The sequence below is a fragment of the Odocoileus virginianus genome, chromosome 9, assembly GCF_023699985.2.
Source record: "Odocoileus virginianus isolate 20LAN1187 ecotype Illinois chromosome 9, Ovbor_1.2, whole genome shotgun sequence".
NCBI lineage: Eukaryota > Metazoa > Chordata > Mammalia > Artiodactyla > Cervidae > Odocoileus > Odocoileus virginianus.
Genome location: NC_069682.1, coordinates 21,322,783 through 21,343,326, shown reverse-complemented (window position 1 = coordinate 21,343,326; position 20,544 = coordinate 21,322,783). Strand labels below are relative to the sequence as shown.

The following is a 20,544-nucleotide window of genomic DNA, read 5'->3' as shown; positions in this document are numbered from 1 at the left end:
CCTTAAACATACCTACTTTATAAACAAAAGAGCTTTGGGCATATTTCCTACACAGAATATTGAGAAAGTACGTCATCCAGGGTCAGGATTTAACAAAACAGATGCCATTGCTTCCTCAAGGATGTTCGTATATCGTATGATATCTCTACTAATACCATTTGGTGCCACTGCTGGATCTGTGTAAGCTGCCAACAGTTTTCCCCACGGTTGTTTTTGCAGTATCCGTGTAAATGTCAAGGCAGAGACTGTCTCCACATTATTATAAAGATACTTTTGACTTTGCAGCACCCCTGGTGCTGAACTATGCTTTGCGAAATGTTGCTCTAAGGGAGGGGAGATGTTCCAGGCTCATCTCTTACCTCGAGTCTGCTCTTACCTCCAAGTCGTAGCTGTTTTGTTCCCTGGAAATCCCAGCAACCCTGGAGGTCTCTTTGGAACCATCTCTCTCACAAGGCCCTTTAAAGTGTTACTAGCTCGTCCTGTTGAGTATATTAGAGGTCTGTCTGTTGGTCTGACTCTCCCACGTCAGGAGCCCCATGTCCCAGTCTTACTATGTGTTAGCTGTGTGCGAGATGCTGAACCTGTAGGGGCCACAGTTCCTTCATCTGTAGAATAGAGATGGTTTTACCTCCCTTGCTGGGTTGTTGAGAGGATTAATATGATATGTTTGTGTCACGTCCAGCATAATGCATACAAGAAGAGGTGGATGAATTTTCATTCTCATCCATTCTATTAGTAAGTTTCTTAAAGACAGTTGTTTCTGGTCCCACTTTATCCCCTAAAGTGCTTCAAATAGTGCCTCATTCAAGCAGACATATAGGAAGCATACCTTGATATAAATTACAGACTGGATATTATGGTTTTAATTTAACCTTGGATGTCCTGATTTCATCTCCCTCTTTAGCTTATAGAATAAACTCTGTTCTCACCAGTGCTTGCCATTGTAAGGGAACCTGGGCACCTGGCATCATTTCATGGCTCAAACTCGTGATTTTGACTGACTTCTGTAATTTTGGTTTTTTTAATCCTGAATGAATTTAAATCTGGATGAGTTTTTCCAGGCTAATGATCTGCATTTACATAGAGATGAGGCATCACTGAGAATCAGAAGCAGAGTAAATTATATTGTAAGGAGGGAAAAAATACCCAGAGACTAAAAACTTGGTTAAAGATACAAAAATAATTCCCTCCCTTTGCCCATTAGCATAGGAACTGCTCAGGTATTACAAACGCAGTAGCCAGGTATTTTAAGTATTTAATACTCGAGTATTCACCCCTCCCTTCTTTTAAAATAAGGGAACATTCTTTATTAGCAGTCAGTGTGTAAAGGAAGATATTGTGGCCAGAAATGAAGACCCCATAAAGGAAGGACAACAAACCATTGCCAGCGACAGCTGCTGGGCTCGGCTGGCCAGAGGGACACCTCACAGGGTTCATCCTCACTTGCTGGGTCAGCTTTGTGCTTCTCCAGCATGTCCCCAAGATGCTTCAAGCATCGTCCTGGGCTGACCCAGCAGGGTCTTTTAGTTCACCAGACCTGGGAACACTGAGCGTGGGGATGATGATGAACTGGCACCGGGGAGCCCCGGGCTCAGGCCTGGCCCCTTTCCCCCGTATGAGGAGTCTCTCCATCTGTGAATGACAGGTGACGCACATCCTAACTAGTGCCTGAGCTGCTTGAAGGCAAGATGGTCATAGAGTAAAAACGTTAAGAGTGGCCAATCTAGAAGCTACTTTCCCAAGTCACATACACATTCTCTGAATGACTGGCTAATGCAAGTATTCCAGGCCAATAAATGTGTATTTAACAGACAAGCAGCTCGCGCCACTGACCTCTGTCATAGTTTGGGTGTCCGCTGCTGGGCCGTGACCCTTCCCCAGCCGTTTACTCAGCAAACACGGGCACTGCTGTGTGACACTGCGACGGCCACCAAGGAGCACGGGGAAGGGATGCTCACTGTTGTTTGTTATTATCAAAGTTAGGACCTTACTGGCCATGCATTTCCTAATCTTTCTTTTGCATTAAGATCTTTCACAGAGGACAGTCTCTGTGAACTCTACCCTAAAGCCCTGCCGCTCCATGAGCATCTCAGACAGACTTGGTCGTCTGTCACAACACAGAACCAGGGGCATTATTTGAAAACCGGCGCAGCAGAGTAGAACCGCTGCAACCAAAGCTGCGTTTTCCTCTCCTTGTACCTTTTGTGCTCACCCTAGAGGCACAAAAGGGTGCGAGTAGATGTGTGTTTGAAGGGGCCTCCATCGTGAAAGTGGCCAGAAAGTCCCCACTGGGTCTTAGGGTGAGTGAGGAGGTCAGTTCGTCAGGAACCCCGAGCCAGGGAGACGGGCTGTCAGGGGCCAGGGGGCCCCACCTGCAGGACGCAGTATGGGAGATAGGCCCTCGGTGCCCGGTGGTCACTGCAGCCAAGTGATGGCCACTGTACTTTGAAGGCCCTCAAACCAACCATCTCCAGTGACGTGAGGAGGAGAGTGTGGTCCGACCGTGCGTTTAGAAAGGCATTGTTCACGTGACTGGCGGGTTTTCTGATTCCCACCAGGAGGACAGGAACCAGGGAAAAGACGGCACAGGTGACAAAGGGTTGGAGACAGAGGCCCCTACAGAGGCGCTGCGCACACTCACTCGGGGAGGGCACAGGGCACAGTCGGTGCTCGGCTGTCTCGGAGCTCTGCCCCGGGACGTTTGCGCGCTTCACGTGAAGCCGGTGCCTCACACGTGCTTATTTTCATCATCTCTGTTTCAGGGCTCTACAGTGGCCAGGGAAGCAAGTGACAAAGAAAAGGTAAGTGCCTGGCGTCTCCACCGTGGTCCTCGGCATGGGCCCAGCACCTCTTAGTTCTGTCTTCTCCTCCTCCCTGTGATGCCTGTTTCCCCTCAGCTATGGTAGGAAGCTCGTCGTTGACCTGAGGAACACTCTCCTCCAGTTCTCTCCCTCAGGTTAGCTGCCCTGTTGAACAATGAGGTGGTTATTAGTTTGAAGTGTGGGTGAAACATTTTCCATCAGCATGATCTTGAAAACACAGCCATCATCGTGATCCAAACTAACAGGTACAGCTCAGCACCTGGGTCCTAACCCCACTCTGTGGCTGACGGGCCAGGTGTGACCCTGAGTCAGCTTCCTTGCCTCCCTGAGCCCCAGTTTTCTCACCTGTAAAATGACGGTGTTGAGCTTCATATTCACCTGTAACATGTTGGCTTAATGAGCTTCAAACTCCTTTCCAACTATAAAATGTTAAGACCCATTAGAATATTTTTTGTGTATAAGGACTTACGGACAGACGAGGAGACTCCTTACCTTTCTTTGAGACACTGGACTTTAGTTAATACTTGAACTACATTTTGTCGATTATGCAGGACTCTAGACAGATTCAATGGGAATCAGCTTAAGAATTTGGGAAGTGGCTTTCTGTGCATAAACCTAAGCAGCGTGAAATCAGGACGTGTTTACATGAACGGTGCCTCTCTAATCTCAGCTATTCCTCATCATGCTGAGGTGCCTTTTCTTGACCAAACCTTTTGGAAGCTGGGCTCAAGGTTTTTGTTTCTAAATTAAATTATTTCAGGCTGGCATCATTCAGTTTGGGTTTGAATTTTACAGATTTGAAAATCTTTTACTTATTCATCCAGAAGTTTGCGAACATCTGTGGTTACTGTCCTAGCTTCAGGGGCTAAAATAATGAAGCACACAGACATGCCCAACAAAGCGACACACACATTAAATAGGAACTGACCGTATCAAATGATAAGTGCTTTGATAGGAAACACGTAGCAAGGGGACCTAAATCTGGCTTGGTGGTCTGGGAAGAGCTGATTGGAAACCTGAAGGATGGGTAGGAGTTAGCTAGAGGAAGAGGCAAGGAAGAGCAGTGTGAGCAACGGCACACAAACGGGCAGCGCTTGGTGCTCTCGCTGGAGGATGAGGTGAGGCCACCTTGCAGGACCATCTGGAGAGGCTGCTGAAATAACCCAGAACAGACGGTAGCCTGACCTGGGGTGGTAGAAGGTAGAGACGATAGAAAGATAATTAAGAAGAAGAATCCACAGGCCTCAAGAGATTGGACAAGGCAGGTGAATGGTACCAGAGGGTGTATGTGGAGGGAGGGCGGGGTTAAGACGACTCCTGGGTTCCTGGTTTGGACAGTGGGGCAAGCGGGAAAAGGGAGCAGATGGAGTAGTTGGAATTGTCATCTCAGCACCAGAACAGACGCCCAGTCGGCATGAGAGGCTGCAGAGAGGGCTTCAGCTGGGAAAGGGGGCTTGGGAGCCTCCTGGGAAGGATGACCAAAGACAGGGCAGCATTGATAAGGGCGTGCAGGACTAGCCTAACATGAGACAGGAGACATTCGCTCAAGCCCAGGAAGTACAGGGAGTCCTGTACAAGATAAACCCAAAGAGAAACATGCTGAGACACACGGTAACCAAACCAACAGAAATTACAGAGAAAATATTAAAAGCATCAAGGGAAAAGCAACAATTAACACTTAAGGGAACCCCCGTAAGGTATCAGCTGATTTTTCAGCAGAAACTGCACATCAGAAGGGATCCAGCAATGTTCTCACTTAGATTTGATAGAGAAATCAAAAACTTCACAGACAAGCAAAAACTAAGAGAATTTGGCACCATCAAATGAGCTTTACAGCAAATCTTAAAGGAATCTCTAGGCAGAAGAGAAAAGGCAACTAGAAAAGAAAATTATGAATGGGAAACCTCACTAGTAGAGGCAAACATATGGTAAAGGTAGGAAATCATCCACACACACATATATCAAAACCGGCAACTATAGAAGAGAGGGCTACAATGCAGGATATTGGACATGCACTAGAAATTAAGGGACAAGCAAGTTAAAACAATCTTGTATTTGTATGTAGACTGCTATATCAAAACTTCATGGAGACTGCAAACCAAAACTCTACAATAGATACACACAAAAAGAAAAAGCAATCCAAACACAACACTAAAGATAGTCATCAAATCATAAGAGGAGTGAACAAAAGGGGAAGGGACAAAAAAGACCTACAAAAACAAATCCAAAACTATTAACAAGTTGAAAATAAGAACATACATATTACCTTAGGGACTTCCCCAGCAGTCCAGCGGTTAAGGCTCCACCTTCCAGTGCAGGGGACATAGGTTTGATCCCCAGTTGGGGAACTAAGGTCCACATGCTTCAGGGTGCAGCCAAAAATTAAAAATAGTAATAATTACCTTAAATGTAAATGGATTAAATGCTTCCACCAAAAGACATAAACTGGCTGAATGGATACAAAAACAATATCCATACATATGCTGTCTGTAAGAGATGCACTTCAGATCTAGGAACACAGAGACTGGAAGTGAGAATGGACAAAGGTCTTTCATGCAAATGGAAATCAAAAAGAAAGGTAAGATAGTAATACTCATATCACATAAAATAGACTTTAAAATAAAGACTATCATCACAAGAGACAAGGAAAGACACTACATAATGATCAAGGGATCAATCCAAGAAGATATAACAATTGTAAATACATGTATACCCAACATAAGAGTACCTCAATATACATAATAGCATATAAGGGGAAACTGACAGTAACACAATAATACTAGAGGACTTTAACACCCTATTCTCATCAATAGACAGGTCATCCAGACAGAAAATCAGTAAGGAAACACAGGCCTTAAATAACACATTAGACTTAATTGATATTTATAGGACATGCCATCTGAAAGCAGCAGAATGCACTTTCTTTTCAAGTACATGTGGAATATTCTCCAGGATAGATCCCATCTTGGGCCACAAGTCAAGCCTTGGTAAAGCTAAAAAAAAAAAATTGAAATCAGGTATCTTCTCTGATCACAATGTTATGAGATTAAAAATCAAACACAGGCAAATAACTGCTAAAAAAATATGAATACATGGAAGCTAAATGATATATTACTAAGCAACCAATGGATCACTGAAGAAATCAAAGAGGAAATAAAAAAATACCTCTAGATAAATGACAACAAAAACACCACAATCCAAAACCTACAGGATGCAGTGAAAGCAGTTCTAACGTAAGTTTATAGTAATTCAATCTTGCCTCAGGAAACAAAAGAAATCTCAAACAACCTAACCTCTTACCTAAAACAATGAGAGAAAAAGGAACAAATAAAACCCAAGTTAGAAGAAGAAGAAAAATCATAGAGATCAGAGCAGAAATAAAAACAATAGAAAAGATCAGTGAAACTGAAAGTTGGTTATTTGAAAAGATAAAATTAAGAAGAGAAAGGGAAAGGGCTCAAATCAATAAAACTAAAACTGAAAAAGGAGAAGTTACAACTGATACCACAGAAATACAAAGAATCATAAGAAATACAAAGAATCATAGACAACTTATATGCCAATAAAATGGACAGCCTAAAGGAAATGGACAAATTCTTAGAAAGGTACAACCTTTCAAGACTGAACCAGGAAGAAATAGAAAATATAAGCAGACCAGTCACAAGTACAGAAATTGAAACAGATTTTTATTTATTTTTTGTTTTTTTTTTTAATTTTTTTTTCCATTTATTTTTATTAGTTGGAGGCTAATTACTTTACAATACTGTAGTGGTTTTTGCCATACATTGACATGAATCAGCCATGGATTTACATGTGTTCCCCATCCCGATCCCCCCCCTCCCACCTCCCTCTCCATCCCATCCCTCTGGGTCTTCCCAGTGCACCAGCCCTGAGCACTTGTCTCATGCATCCAACCTGGGCTGGTGATCTGTGAAACGGATTTTTAAACTTCCAACAAACTAAAATCCAGAGCCAAATAGCTTCACATACATTTAGAGAAGAGTAAGCACCTATCTTTCTAAAACTCTTCCAGAAAACCGCAGAAGGAACACTCCAAGTCCATTCTCTGAGGCCATCACTCTGATACCAAAACCAAACATGCCACAATAAAAAGAAAATTACAGGCCAGTATCACTGATGAACATAGATGCAAAAATATCCAACAGAATACTAGCAAACCAAATCCAACCATACATTAAAAGGATCATACACCATGATCAAGTGGGATTTATTCCAAGGATGCAAGGATTCTTCAATATCTCCAAATCAATCAGTGTGATATACCACATTAAGAGACTGAAGAATAAAACCATATGATCATCTCAATAGATGTAGAAAAAGCTGTTGACAAAATTCAGCAGCCGTTTATGATTTTAAAATGGGCATTGATGGAAAATAATATAATAAAGGCCATATATGACAAATTCTAATTTCTTCAAGAAAATTAGATTCACCAAGGGAACATTTCATGCAAAGGTGAACACAACAAAGGACAGGCACTGTATGGACCTAACAGAAGCAGAAGATATTAAGACGAAGTGGCAAGAATACACAGAAGAACTGTATAAAAAAGATCTTAATGACCCAGATAACGATGATGGTGTGATCACTCATTTAGAGCCAGATATCCTGAATTGTGAAGTCAAGTCAGCCTTAGGAAGCATCACTACAAACAAGCTACATCACTACACAAGAGGTGATAGAATTCCAGCTGAGCTTTTTCAAATCCTAAAAGATGATGCTGTGAAAGTGCTGCATTCACTATGCCATAAAATTTGGAAAACTCAGCAGTGGCCACAGGACTGGAAAAGTTCAGTTTTCATTTGAATCCCAAAGAAAGGCAAAGCCAAAGAGTGTTCAGACTACTGCACAATTGCACTCATCTCACACACTAGCAAAGTAATGCATAAAATTCTCCAAGCCAAGCTTCAACAGTACGTGAACTAAGAACTTCCAGATATTCAGGCTGGCTTTAGAAAAGGCAGAGGAACCAGAGATCAAATTGCCGACATCCGCAAGCAAGAGAATTCCAGAAAAACATCTGCTTTATTGACTACGTGAAAGCCTTTGACTGTGTGGATCACAACAAATGGTGAAAAATTATTAAAGAGATGGGAATACCAGACCACCTTACCTGCCTCCTGAGAAATCTGTATGCATGTCAAGAAGCAACTGTTAGAACCGAACATGGAACAACAGACTGGTTCCAAATTGGGAAAGGAGTATGTCAAGGCTGTATATTGTCCCCCTGCTTATTTAACTTATATGCAGAGTATATCATGTAAAATGCTGACTGGATAATGCACAAGTTGCAATCAGGACTATAGGAAGAAATACCAATAACCTCAGATATGCAGATGATACCACCCTTATGGCAGAAAGTGAAGAAGAACTAAAGAGCCTCTTGATGAAAGTGAAAGAGGAGAGTGAAAAAGCTGGCTTAAAACTCAACATTCAGAAAACTACGATCATGGCATCTGGTCCCATCACTTCATGGCAAATAGATGGGGAAATAATGGAAACATTGACAGACTTTATTTTCTTGGGCTCCAAAATCACTGCAGATGGTGACTGCAGCCATGAAATTAAAAGGCGCTTGCTCCTTGAAAGAAAAGCTGTGACCAACCTAGACAGCATATTAAAAAGCAGAGACATTACTGACAGATGTCTATAGAATCAAAGCTATGGTTTTTCCAGTAGTCATGTATGGATGTGAAAGTTGGACCATAAAGAAAGCTAAGCACCAAAGAATTGATGCTTTTGAACTGTGGTGTTGGAGAAGACTCTTGAGAGTCCCTTGGACAGCGGAGATCCAACCAGTCCATCCTAAAGGAAATCAGTCCTGAATATTCTTTGGAAGGACTGATGCTGACGCTGAAACTCCAATTCTTTGGTCACCTGATGTGAAGAACTGACTCATTTGAAAAGACTCTGATGCTGGGAAAGATTGAAGGCAGGAGGAGAAGGGGACGACTGAGGATGAGATGGTTGGATGGCATCACCGACTTGATGGACATAAGTTTGAGCAAGCTCTGGGAGTTGGTGATGGACAGCCCAGCATGCTGCAGTCCATGGGGTCGCAAAGAGTCGGACACGACCAAGCAACTGAACTGATGACAAACTCACAGCTAATACCATTCTCAACAGTGAAAAGCTGAAAGCATTCCAAGATCAAGAACAAGACAAGGATGTCCACTATTGCCACTTTTATTCAACATAGTTTTCAAAGTCCTAGCCATAGCAATCAGAAGAAAAAAAAGGAAAAGTAATCCAAATTGGAAAAAAAGTAAAAAACTCACTGTTTGCAGATGACATATTACAGAAAATCCTAAAGATGCTGCCAGAAAACCACTAGAGCTCATCAATGAATTCAGTCAAGTTGCAGGATACAAAAGTAATAACAGAAATCTCTTGCAATCCTATATACTGTTAACAAAAGAACAGAATTTAAGGAAACAATCCCATTTACCATAACATCAAAAAGAATAAAATACCCAGGAATAAGCCTACGTAAGGAGGCAAAAGACCTGTAATCTGAAAACTATAAGACTGATGAAAGAAACCTACGATGATACAAACAGGTATACCGTATTCTTGGATTGGAACTCTTACAGGAAAACATAGGTAGAACACTCTGACATAAATTGTAGCAATATATTTTTTTATCCACCTCCTAGAGTAATGATAATAATAACAAAAATGAAAATGGGACCTAATTAAACTTAAAAGCTCTTACACAGTAAAGGAAACCATAAACAAAAGAAAAAGACAACCCTCAGAATGGGAGGAAATACTTGCAAACAAAGTAACCGACAAGGGATTAATCACCAATGTATACAAACAGCTCATGCAGCTCTATTAAAAAGAAAAAAAAAAATCAAAAACTGGGCAGAAGATGTAAATAGACATTTCTCCAAAGAAGATATACACAGATGACCAAAAAGAACATGATGAGATGCTCAACATCACTAATTATCAGAGAAATGCAAATCAAAACTACAGTGAAGCATCACCTCACACCAGTCAGAATGACCACCATCAAAAAGTCTATAAACAGTAAATGCTGGAGAGGGTGTGTAGAGGAGGCAGTCCTCCCGCACTGTTGCTGTGAATGTAAATTGTTTTAACCACTATGAACAAGGAACTTTATGCAGGTTCCTTAAAAACTAAAAATAGAACTACCACATGATCCAGCAATCCCATTCCTGGGCATATATTCAGAGGAAACCATAATTCAAAAAAATATATGCACCCCAGTGTTCACTGGAGTGCTAGTTACAGTAACTAAGATGAAATCAACCTAAATGTCCATCCACAGATCAATGGATAAAGCAGATGTGGTACATATATACAGTGGAATGTTAATCAGCCATAAAAAAGACCAAAATAGTGCTATTTACAGCAATGTGGATGGACCTAGAGATTATGGTAAGTGAATTAAGTCAGAAAGAAAAAGACAAATACCATGTGTTATCACTCATGTGGAATCTAATTTTTTTAAGTGATATAAATGAACTTATTTACAAAACAGAAACAGACTTATAGATTTCAGAAGCAAACTTAACAGTTACCAAAGGGGACATGTGGGGAGGGATTTACTAGAAGCTTGGAATTAACATACACACACTACTGTATATAAAATAGATAACTGTTAATAACAAGGACCTACAATATAGCACAGAGAACTACTCAATATTCTATGTGGGGAAAGAATCTGAAAAAGAATGACTATAACTGAATCACTGTGCCTTAGTCCTGAAACTAACACAACATTGCAAATCAACTGTACTCCACTAAAGTTTTTTTTTAATAAATAAAAATTAAGAAGTGAGGCAGAGAAAGGAAACGGTGGCTCCTTTGACAGTTTATATTTTTACTGTGCACCAGTGACTGTATTTTCACACTTCCAACCTCTGTGTAAATCACCCTGAAGGCACCAGCTTTGACCCAAAGCAGCAGAAATGATGGACTGTTGGCTTCCGTGTTGCTATGTAATCGTTTCTTCCAGGTGCCGAAGACTCAAGTGGGTGTTTAAGTTTTAGTCCATGAGAAACTTAGAGACTCACTATTATTGGGATCTTCTCCTAGGAGAAAATAATCTGGGCTGTTTAAAGGACCACACACTAGCATTGAAAGAAGGCTTTCTCAGCATCGTCCAAAGAAGCTGGCCCCCAAGGAAGCCGTGGATGTGGTGCCGTGCGCCTAACACAGGGACTGCTCTGCTTCTGCTCTGTCCCCAAGCTCTGGGGACTACAGCCAGTGGTCTCCGCACCGCCACCCCAATTTTGATCTCTTCAGGTTCTGGCTCCAGGGGCTCGCTTGGTCTGCTCTGACAATAACCAGTGCCAAGAAAGGCAGTTACGGCCAATGGGATGATTGCCTCAGAATTCCAAATCCTAGAACAACAACGCATGTGAAGGAAAGCCACAGGATTTGACATGGCCGTGACGGCTCATCACCATCTGTCTGTCCCTCCCCATCTCTGCCTCTAGGACCACACGCTTCCCAGGCACGCGTGGCACTCACCACAGCCCCACTCCCTGCCTCACCAGAAACGTTCAGCCTTTTATTGGTGTAGGTTTCTGTGAAGAGATAGGAAATTACAGAATGTGTTTAACAGAAACCCAGTTTTCTGAGGATGCTTCTTATCATACATTGAATGTATGCAAACTATTCCTCAAAACATCTCCCCGGAGGTGGACGTCAGAGACAAGAGGGACCTTGAGAGTCCGGTTTCCCCACCTCACGTGTGACAGACCTGAGACTATGGCGCCTCTCTTCTCACGCTGCCTCACAGCTGGTGGCAGAGGCAAAACCTTACCTGGGTGTGGGGTGGTGAGGGGTGTATTTTTTTCTATTAATCTCAATGTACTGGGCTTTAGAAAGGTATGTAATAGTAACCAATGTTTGTTGAGCGTATACTACATGCCAGACCTGTTTTCAGTTTTACACAAATTTGGTCATGTCATCCTGACCACTACCTTTGAGACGGGGGCTCTTGTTACTTGCTTTGTGTAACTGAAGTTACTTGACAGACAAGCTCTAACCTGCCCCACAGTTCTGACAGGACAAGGCCAGGCTTCCGGTCTCCAGTGCGCATTCTAACCTTCTAAATGTTTAAGACTCCCTTTAAAAAAAGAAAAAGGGATTTATTATCAAAAATTCATATTAATCCTATGAAGATGAAAAAGGAAACATTTTACCACATTTCACTGACGAAAGCATGTAACTCAAAACAACGTGGTACTAAGACAGTTCATTGAGTCTTGATTTAAAAGTTGAAAAAGTAATGAAATGACTTCAAACCATGTTGGCAAAAAAAAACCAATTCATATTTCCTCTATTTGAGAAGTATAGTTACTTCTGTAAATATAGTCTGTATTACTGTATCTTACATCATATAAACATTAAGACTGTTGATACAACAGCCCCAAGGAAGACGTCAGTGCTTCTGCTCCTTTCTGGGCTTGGGGTTCCTGATAGCTCTTCCTCCAGGAGCAGCAGCTCCAAAATGCCATCCACCCTCCCTTCTAGCTTATAGGCGCTCACTGGGAAAGGCTTAAAGACATAGGATGTGAAAGTAATTAAAATTGGTAATTGATGGAGACTGTGTGTGCTTTGACAAGAGAACATCATGCCTCTCTGATAAGGCAGTTTGTTTATAAAAGCTAGCAACAACCAAAGTAATATTTACTAAACTGTAATACATAAAGATAAATGAATCAATAGAGTTGAAGTCTTTAAAACTTTGGATTTTTAAACTCGAAAAAATTTCTTTGGTGTCTTTTTTCTGTCAGTTTTCAGGCTTTCTTTCCATGATCAGTAAATATTTTTGACTCTTCTGAACAGCATGCTCTTTATAAATAAAACCATAAATTATCATAATAATCACTTATCTCTGGTTAGAAATAATTGGAAAAGGCTGAAAGTATTTTCTACATTCTAGCCTTTTATAAACGAAATCAAATGGTTTGCAAGAATATTTTCATTGCAGTCATATAATCATTTGCTACAAAATTGCAAAGAACAATTTTCATGGAGAATCTCCACTGATATGGCTTAATTAGTAATCTGGATTCCTAATTTTTCTTTCATTTGCGTCACTGTAGTTGTTTTAATTTCCCGTACTTTTCACTTGTTGATGACAAGTTTTCAAACTGTCACTTCAAATATTTCATGATATAGGTGCAGACAAGTCTCATCTCTACGATTTGAACTTGACACATAATTAGTGTGATCTGCATTAGCATAATAATGAATATGGAACTGAAGGAAATAAAGAAGCTATTTTCCAACAATAATGAAATCACTTTCATAGCAACAAGTATCAGAACACGCATGTACAGATGTCTTGAATTTTTTTTTTTAAAAAAGCAGAATGGTGCTTTTTAAGGAAAAAAAAAAAACCGTTGTCAGATTCTGACAGCTGCTATGACTTGTTTTATTCTTTAATTCTTTTCTTTATTAATGGAAGGGCATCTTCCATTCATGGCTCCAGCAGTTTTGCCCCCTCTAAATGAGACAGAAATGCGAATCTCCCTGGTGGTCCATCTTTTCACAGCTGCGCTGCAATTCCAGTGTGACATCAAATTAGTAATTATAGCTGAGCAGACCGCTTTTTACAAATGACAGTCTTAGCATGCTGCCAGCAAGCAAGCTACCCAGCAGGGAATCTGGACAAGTAAAAGAAAACATAACTGGACTCACTTGATTTCTGGCGGATTTGACCTGACTCTTTAAAACGCCCATGTTCTTGAGAGAGAGTGAGTGAGTCCTGGGGATTTACACAAATATGCATTTTGTTCATCGTTCTGCACAGTTCTTCTCAAAACTCATGTCTGGTTTTATTAAGTAAAGCCAAGCCTGTGTAATGGAGTCATTGGGTCACAATAAGAAGATTCCTTTTAACATCTAACCTTCTCCCTGGAACCTATTTGAAAGAAAACAGCTGCCCTGCAATTGGCATTTGTATAACTATATTGGCAATAATCACTGTTGACACCTTGATAATGGGCTACAAAAGGCCGCCTGGTCGATTCTTAGGAATTGTGAATTGTGCTAGCAATCTAAGTGACTGTCACCATCTCTGACATTGTACCTATTATTGACTGAAGGTTCAGCAAAATTCATCATTAATACCCTCACACCAAAAAAAAAAAAAAAAAAAGCTTTCCTAAACCAGTTTTCAGCATTTCTTCTGTGATCTTTAACTTGTAACAAATTATAATTAATTACCACCTCCAGCTGGTTCTTTGCGATGAGTGAAAGGCAAGGTAACAAAGACAGTGAGCTCAGAGCAGAAACAGCAGTGCATTCTTCCGGGAATCTTCCTTTGCTATCAGTTAAAAAGTGCTTCCTTTTCCATGTCAGTGAATGACCAGTTAAAGGGAGGTTATCAAGGTTTTCAAGTCCTCAACTCAGCTAATGCTTTAACCTTCTGTAAAATTTCTTCTCTCTCCAGATGAAAGTGAATTATTTCCTTTGCCAGTCAGAGCTAGATACGCCTATCCCTGCACCCAAAGTGCAGGGGAAATTTTCCCATCGGGCAGAAGCAGGGCCATCTGCCTGTCTCCTGGCCCTGAAATGCTGTATTAATGTAAAAGGGGGCTTGGAAGGGAAAGGCACCAAACCAGAGCCTTCAGCAATCTGAGTCCCAACCCCTGCTCTGGCATTAATGGAAGTCAGGGGATAAATCATTTGACTTTGTCTTCATTCATAAAATTAAAGGATCTCATTGGTCCTCATGCTTTATTGTTTGCAAGCATCTCTTGTTTCAGGTGACTCTTTCCCTCCTGCAAAGGTGCACTGCGGCCAACTTGACAATCACCAAAGTCCTGTCTGCTCTGGCCATGGGTTATGGTGATTGCTATTACTAATGGAAAAAATGTTCTGAATTGTTACATAAGTCTGCAGATGTCTGAGCAAAGGCTTAAGAACTCTATAATGTAAACCATGGGGGTTATTCTGGGAAGTGGAGTTTTAAAATTTGATTCCTTTGAAATTTGGTAAGAGTGGCATGTGAAGAGGAAAGATAACATGCAGTATGATTCCTGGGAGCTTCTCCCAGATGACAGCATTAGAGTGCTCAGGCCAGTCTGGCTTATGGCAGTGTATAAACACAGCTTCACTGAATGCACTCAAGTCAGATTATCCCAAGCACACAGAAGCAGTGCTGTTAGGTGTGGGAATTTCTGACAACTTATGCAGTTGATTCTAGAAAGAGTTGGAGCAGAGACTCAACTTCCAAAATGTAATATGGCTTGAATTTAAGCCAACCTGCTGCAGATGTATAATAAAACAATGACATTCTAATGTTCACTCAGTTCAGTTGCTCAGTCATGTATGACGCTTTGCGACCCCATGAATCGCAGCACGCCAGGCCTCCCTGTCCATCACCAACTCCCAGAGTCTACCCAAACCCATGTCCATCAAGTCGGTGATGCCATCCAGCCATCTCATCCTCCGCCATCCCCTTCTCCTGCCCCCAATCCTTCCCAGCATTAGGGTATTTTCCAATGAGTCAGCTCTTTGCATGAAGTGGCCAAAGTATTGGAGTTTCAGTTTCAGCATCAGTCCTTCCAGTGAACACCCAGGACTGATCTCCTTTAGGATGGACTGGGTGGATCTTCTTGCAGTCCAAGGGACTCTCAAGAGTCTTCTCCAACACCACGGTTCAAACTTATCAATTAGGGTCATTAACGTTCACTAGACTGGTATTAAACCAAAAACTATACAATTTGGCAAACTCCGTGCATTTTCAGACTTTGACATTTCTTAGATTATCACCATCAACATCCAGGCCACAGAATCTGCCAATCAGATCGAAACACTGTAGGGCTTGCACATGCTTCATCTGTCACATCACAGCTCACAGAGGAAAGCCAAGCCATCACCATGCCACTTAAATGGCCCTTCTGAGAAGTCTGACAATATTAGGAAAGTAGTAAGTTTCACTTTCTTAATATCAGCTTTTAGGGAAAACAAATAACCAACAGCTGGGTCCTGCCAGCCTTAACAATTCTAAATTGTAGAATTATGACAGGGCTTATCTGGTTTTGTGCTTCTTAGTTGCAGTGCTATTTCTCCAAGTATTTTGAGGTATATTCTCTTTCTACATTTACACAAAGAGTTTCAAAACAGAAATTATGTGAGACTTTCATATCCAGATGCTGGTCACAAATATATACATTCTCAGCATGGAAATAACTAGTTATTAATGACATGTTGGATCATTTCCCAAGCTATGACCTTGTGTAGACGTTCCGCTTATATTTTTAAAGGTTATATGTACTTTCTTGTGAGAAAACACCTGTTATCTTTGCTACTTCTGTTTGAACTTTATGCATATCCACTAATTTGCCTTTCCATGTATCAAATTTGTGACTTCGATGTTTTGAGAAGCAGAACTGATTTTATTATAAAATCTTTAACCTCTCTTATTACCCCCAAATTGATACCACATATGTGATGTTATTCAGGCAAATTATCTTTATCCCAGCTCCAATGTAAGGATTAGCTAAAAAGTCTCTCCCTTACAGAAATATTTCTGGAGTATATCTTCAGCCCTACAGACTCTGATTCTTATGAAGTTACTTCAGCAAGCCTGATGAAAGGGGGTTTATTCTTTCTTTGCAAGTTTATTTTCATTTAGGTGAGCTTGGACTAACAAGTAAATCAGAAGCATCAGCAGTCCCTAACTTGAGACAATAACTAGTACATATTTTTTATGTTGTGCATTCAGCTCCAAGTGTAATAGGGTCCATCAAAGGGACACCGGACAGCAATTTTGGACACCAAGGCTTACAATTAGACTTTTTAAAAACAGGTTGCCAAATGAGCATGTTGAACAAAAATTCATTTCTTTCTGAAATACAAGTCCTTTAATCACAGAGTGCTATGCTATGCATCATCCTTTTCATTGAAACCTTCTGGTGCCAGAACCCTGTTTGCATTAAATGCTCGAGTGTGACAGAAGTACATTCCATCTCCCTGTTAGGGTTCCATCCTGAAATGTGTCTGTATTATAAAAATTTTGGCTCTGAGCATTTTAAGTACATGTATTTTTAAATTTTTCTGTTAGTAGCAATTTAATAGACTCTTTGTAAAACTGAATTGTAGAATGATGTTCAAAGCCAGTATATTTTAATTTGAATTCTGTATTTGAAGTTTTTGTCTGTAAATACAGATTTTAAATATTTGATTTTAAAAATGTTTGAGTCATCCAAAAGATATTTTAGTGACATTAAAAAGCTAATGAAAATTTCCATGTAATTTCTGGCTTTACTAATAACTCTTAACACATCCAATATTATCAAACTCCACACGAATGACAGCAATCATGCACCAAGTTACAGAATCCAATGAAATATAACATATTACTAACAGGTTAACTTCTATCTGAAACAAATAGAAAATTTAAATCCTTTTAGTAAGCATATTTTTGTTTTTGGAGAATGTGCAAAATTCAGTAATTTAAAATTTTAAAGTTTATTAAAAGTGCTAAATACTTTTATATTAGAAGCAAATGCAAAGTGCAAATGCCTTGCACTTTCTAAAACTCTTTCTACCATCCTAATGGAAAGAAGCAGAGCACCCTGCTCCCAGGATCCATCACTTCTCCCTGGCCACCGCCTTCTGCTGAGCTGGCTACAGAGGCACAGTTCTAAAAACAGAGCTCTGGACTTTGTAGCTCTTAGTTCTGAATATTTTTCCCTTTTTTATCTCAAACTGCTGGCCAAGTGTGTCCTGAGAAATAATTTACATCATTTATTGGATCCTAGGGAATATTTACATATGCAGAAGTGTTTATACATTTAGAATACTGTCCACACGTTGATTCTCTTTAAGCCCTGATGCACATAAAGCATCTCTGACAATGACCAATATTGTTAATAGTGTGTTTCTTACTATTCAAGAATATGGACTTGCTGAGTGACAACCTATAATACTGTGCTTTGAAAGAAACCAAAAACTGGCACTTTCCTTGTGGTCCAGTGGTTAAGACTCAGTGCTTTCACTGCCGAGGGCCTGGATTTGATCCCTGGTCAGAGAACTACAATCCCACAAGCCGCCTAGCATGGCCAAAAATAAATAAACAAGAGACTTTTCACCCAATAGTGTAGTTACAAAAAGCAAAGGAGGGAATGTTTATAATGAAACAGTTTTCTTTTTACAGCTCACAGCAAAAAAAAACCCACTTTAGAAAGTGTTCCCAAGGAGCTTGCTACTCTCTAGTTTTTTGGGGTTGTTTTCTGGCTACTGAGATTTCAATTAGTGAATTTTTGCTTTAAGTCAACAAAATCGCATTTACTAAATTACCCAATATTATCATTTACTCACTGAGAAAAATGAAACCCATGAAAAATTAAGACAAACTTCTGTCTTTTTCCATATATATATAACTATTTTATTCCATATTAATAAATGACATAAAATATACTTTATTACTCTAAAATTTTAACTTACCCAATTACTGTAAAGCAACATTTTATTCTCACTTGGATTTCAGTGAAGCTTTCTGGCCAGGGAGAGCTTTTGCAGTGACCAGAGGTCTTTCTGGCCAAGAGAATGCAGTCAAGGTTTGGAGGGCAGCCAGGGCAGGGGCGTACCCAGCCTCTAATGTACCGTGTGTGACACAGTGAAGTGAAACAGCCTTGCGAACATTACAGGAGGTGTTTGTGCCTAATGAGAAAACCTGAAAATACAGGAAGATTTCAACATGGCTTAGATTACTGATATCCCAAATTTAAAGAGCCTATTTCTTCTAAAAAATCAGGAAGGATAGAAGAGATGGATAAGTCTATATTCTTCATTAGCAGGAAACACTTTGTAACAACATTGGTCATGGTCAAAACTGATGGGTAACTAAGACGCAAACGAATACCTAGTTCTCACTGCCAAGCACTGTGTGTTTCCTGTCTTTTCATTCATTTTCTGTCTTTTCATTATCCTACTGGATAAGTGTTATTAATATTCCACTATATAGATGAGGAAACTGAAGCTTGGACGGATTGAGCAGCTGGGTCTAAACACCCCAGCTGTTATAAAAGTGTTAAATATGCCAACTTTTTATTTTAAATCTTGCTCTGGATTTATCGGTGATGAACTTTTCTCTAGATTCACACCCCATACTTGAGAACATGACCAGCAAACAACAAGAACATTTATATGTAACTCTCCATGTGGCAAGCAGAGCCCTAAGCTTTTTAACAGTACAAATGAGTGTAATACAAAATTGTCGTCTGCTAATCCCCATTTAAAGATGAGGAGCCAAGCCACAGAAAAGGTTAAGTAACTCGCTCAAGTCACACAGCTAATAACTGGAGGAGCCAAGATACAACCCAGGTGGCGCGGTTTCAGCCTATGCTCAAAAGCGCAGGCTTCAATCTGTGTCCCAAGTAGAAACCTGCGCCATACTGACTAGCTGTAGGCGATCACCTGCCAGGAAAGTACCAGGAATATTCACTGTGCCAATTTCATCCACACAATGAAAGCAGGATAGCTCACTTACCGGGAGACCCGTGTCGCTCTGCTTATGCCTTTAGCTGTGTTTGTTCATTTACACTTCACATCAGTAGAGATGAATGCCGTTTTGAGTCCCGCCCACCCCAGTACAGTCACTTCCTGCAAAAGGGATATAGATGTGAGCTGTGCTGGCCTTGGTTTTCACACCTCACTCCCCTGGCCAGGGAGGGCAGTGTAGGAAGAGCAGGACACCTTGTCCTCCTTGGCACTGCCGCTTTTAAGCACCATGTGAGGTACTGGAGGCTCCCAGTCTACACAACACTAGCTGGGAGAATTTTAACGCAGAGCTAATAAGTGAAGACTTAACCTACAACCACTTCAAAAAAGGTGACTAACCGCTAGCTGGGAGCCAGCCTCCGAGTCCACAGTTCACAAGTGTTTCTGAGCTGATGTCTTTAGCCCTAGTGATTGCCTCCACCCTCTGCACTGAGTTAGAAAGGCTATGAAAGATGCCCATTAAAGAGCCAGACCCAGAGACTTCAATGCTTTCAAAGCTCACCTAAGTGCAAATAATCTGGTGCTGCAAAGCAAGGGGTGGGATCGGTTGCTGCCCACAGTTATTTATGTGCTTCTCTGTGGACATCACCTTTGTGGGCAGTGTTAACACCAAGAATTTATGATATTCATTAATTCACAGCAAAATAGTTTCCCTCATGTTAAAAAAAAAAAAGGTGCATCTTTAATATAAATGCTGCTCATTATTAGAAGGATATATTGAAATTTATAAGAAGTCAAGCACCAGGGTTTTCTTGAGGGTGTCTTGTCAGGTGACTTCAGTTTTGTCATTCAGCTGTTAGTAGAAAACAGTGAAGCTCTATTTTTAGAGAAAATATTTTCTCTCAACATATAATACAGTTTTAAATCCATACCAGTTACTGAATGCTCCCAGCAATGACAATGACAATAAGTGCCACTCACCTCACTATTTAAACGTCACACAAGTTTTGGCCAAAATCTCAGTCCTTCTGCTACACATGGAGTTGTACTGAGGAGGACATGGCAACCCTCTCCGGTACTCTTGCCTGGAGAATCCCATGGGCAGAGGGGCCTGGGAGGTTACAGTCCGTAGGGTCACACAGAGTTGGACACGACTGAAATGACTTAGCATGCACACACAGAATTCTGCTAAGAGTCAGGCAGCCCAGGTTCCCATCTCAGCTCGGGAACTGGCTTACCAGCTCCACTTAACAAGCTGGGA

The 20,544-nt window shown here is 40.8% G+C and overlaps 1 protein-coding gene across 1 annotated transcript in view; it reads left to right on the top strand.

Moving 5' to 3' along the window:
* Positions 1 to 20,544, top strand: part of PIP4K2A (phosphatidylinositol-5-phosphate 4-kinase type 2 alpha) — a 177,884-nt gene that overhangs the window by 140,891 nt on the left and 16,449 nt on the right. The window contains exon 6 of the mRNA XM_020869175.2: positions 2,763 to 2,801. Coding sequence (XP_020724834.1) covers positions 2,763 to 2,801 — 39 coding nt within the window. The remainder of the gene's footprint in view (positions 1 to 2,762; positions 2,802 to 20,544) is intronic.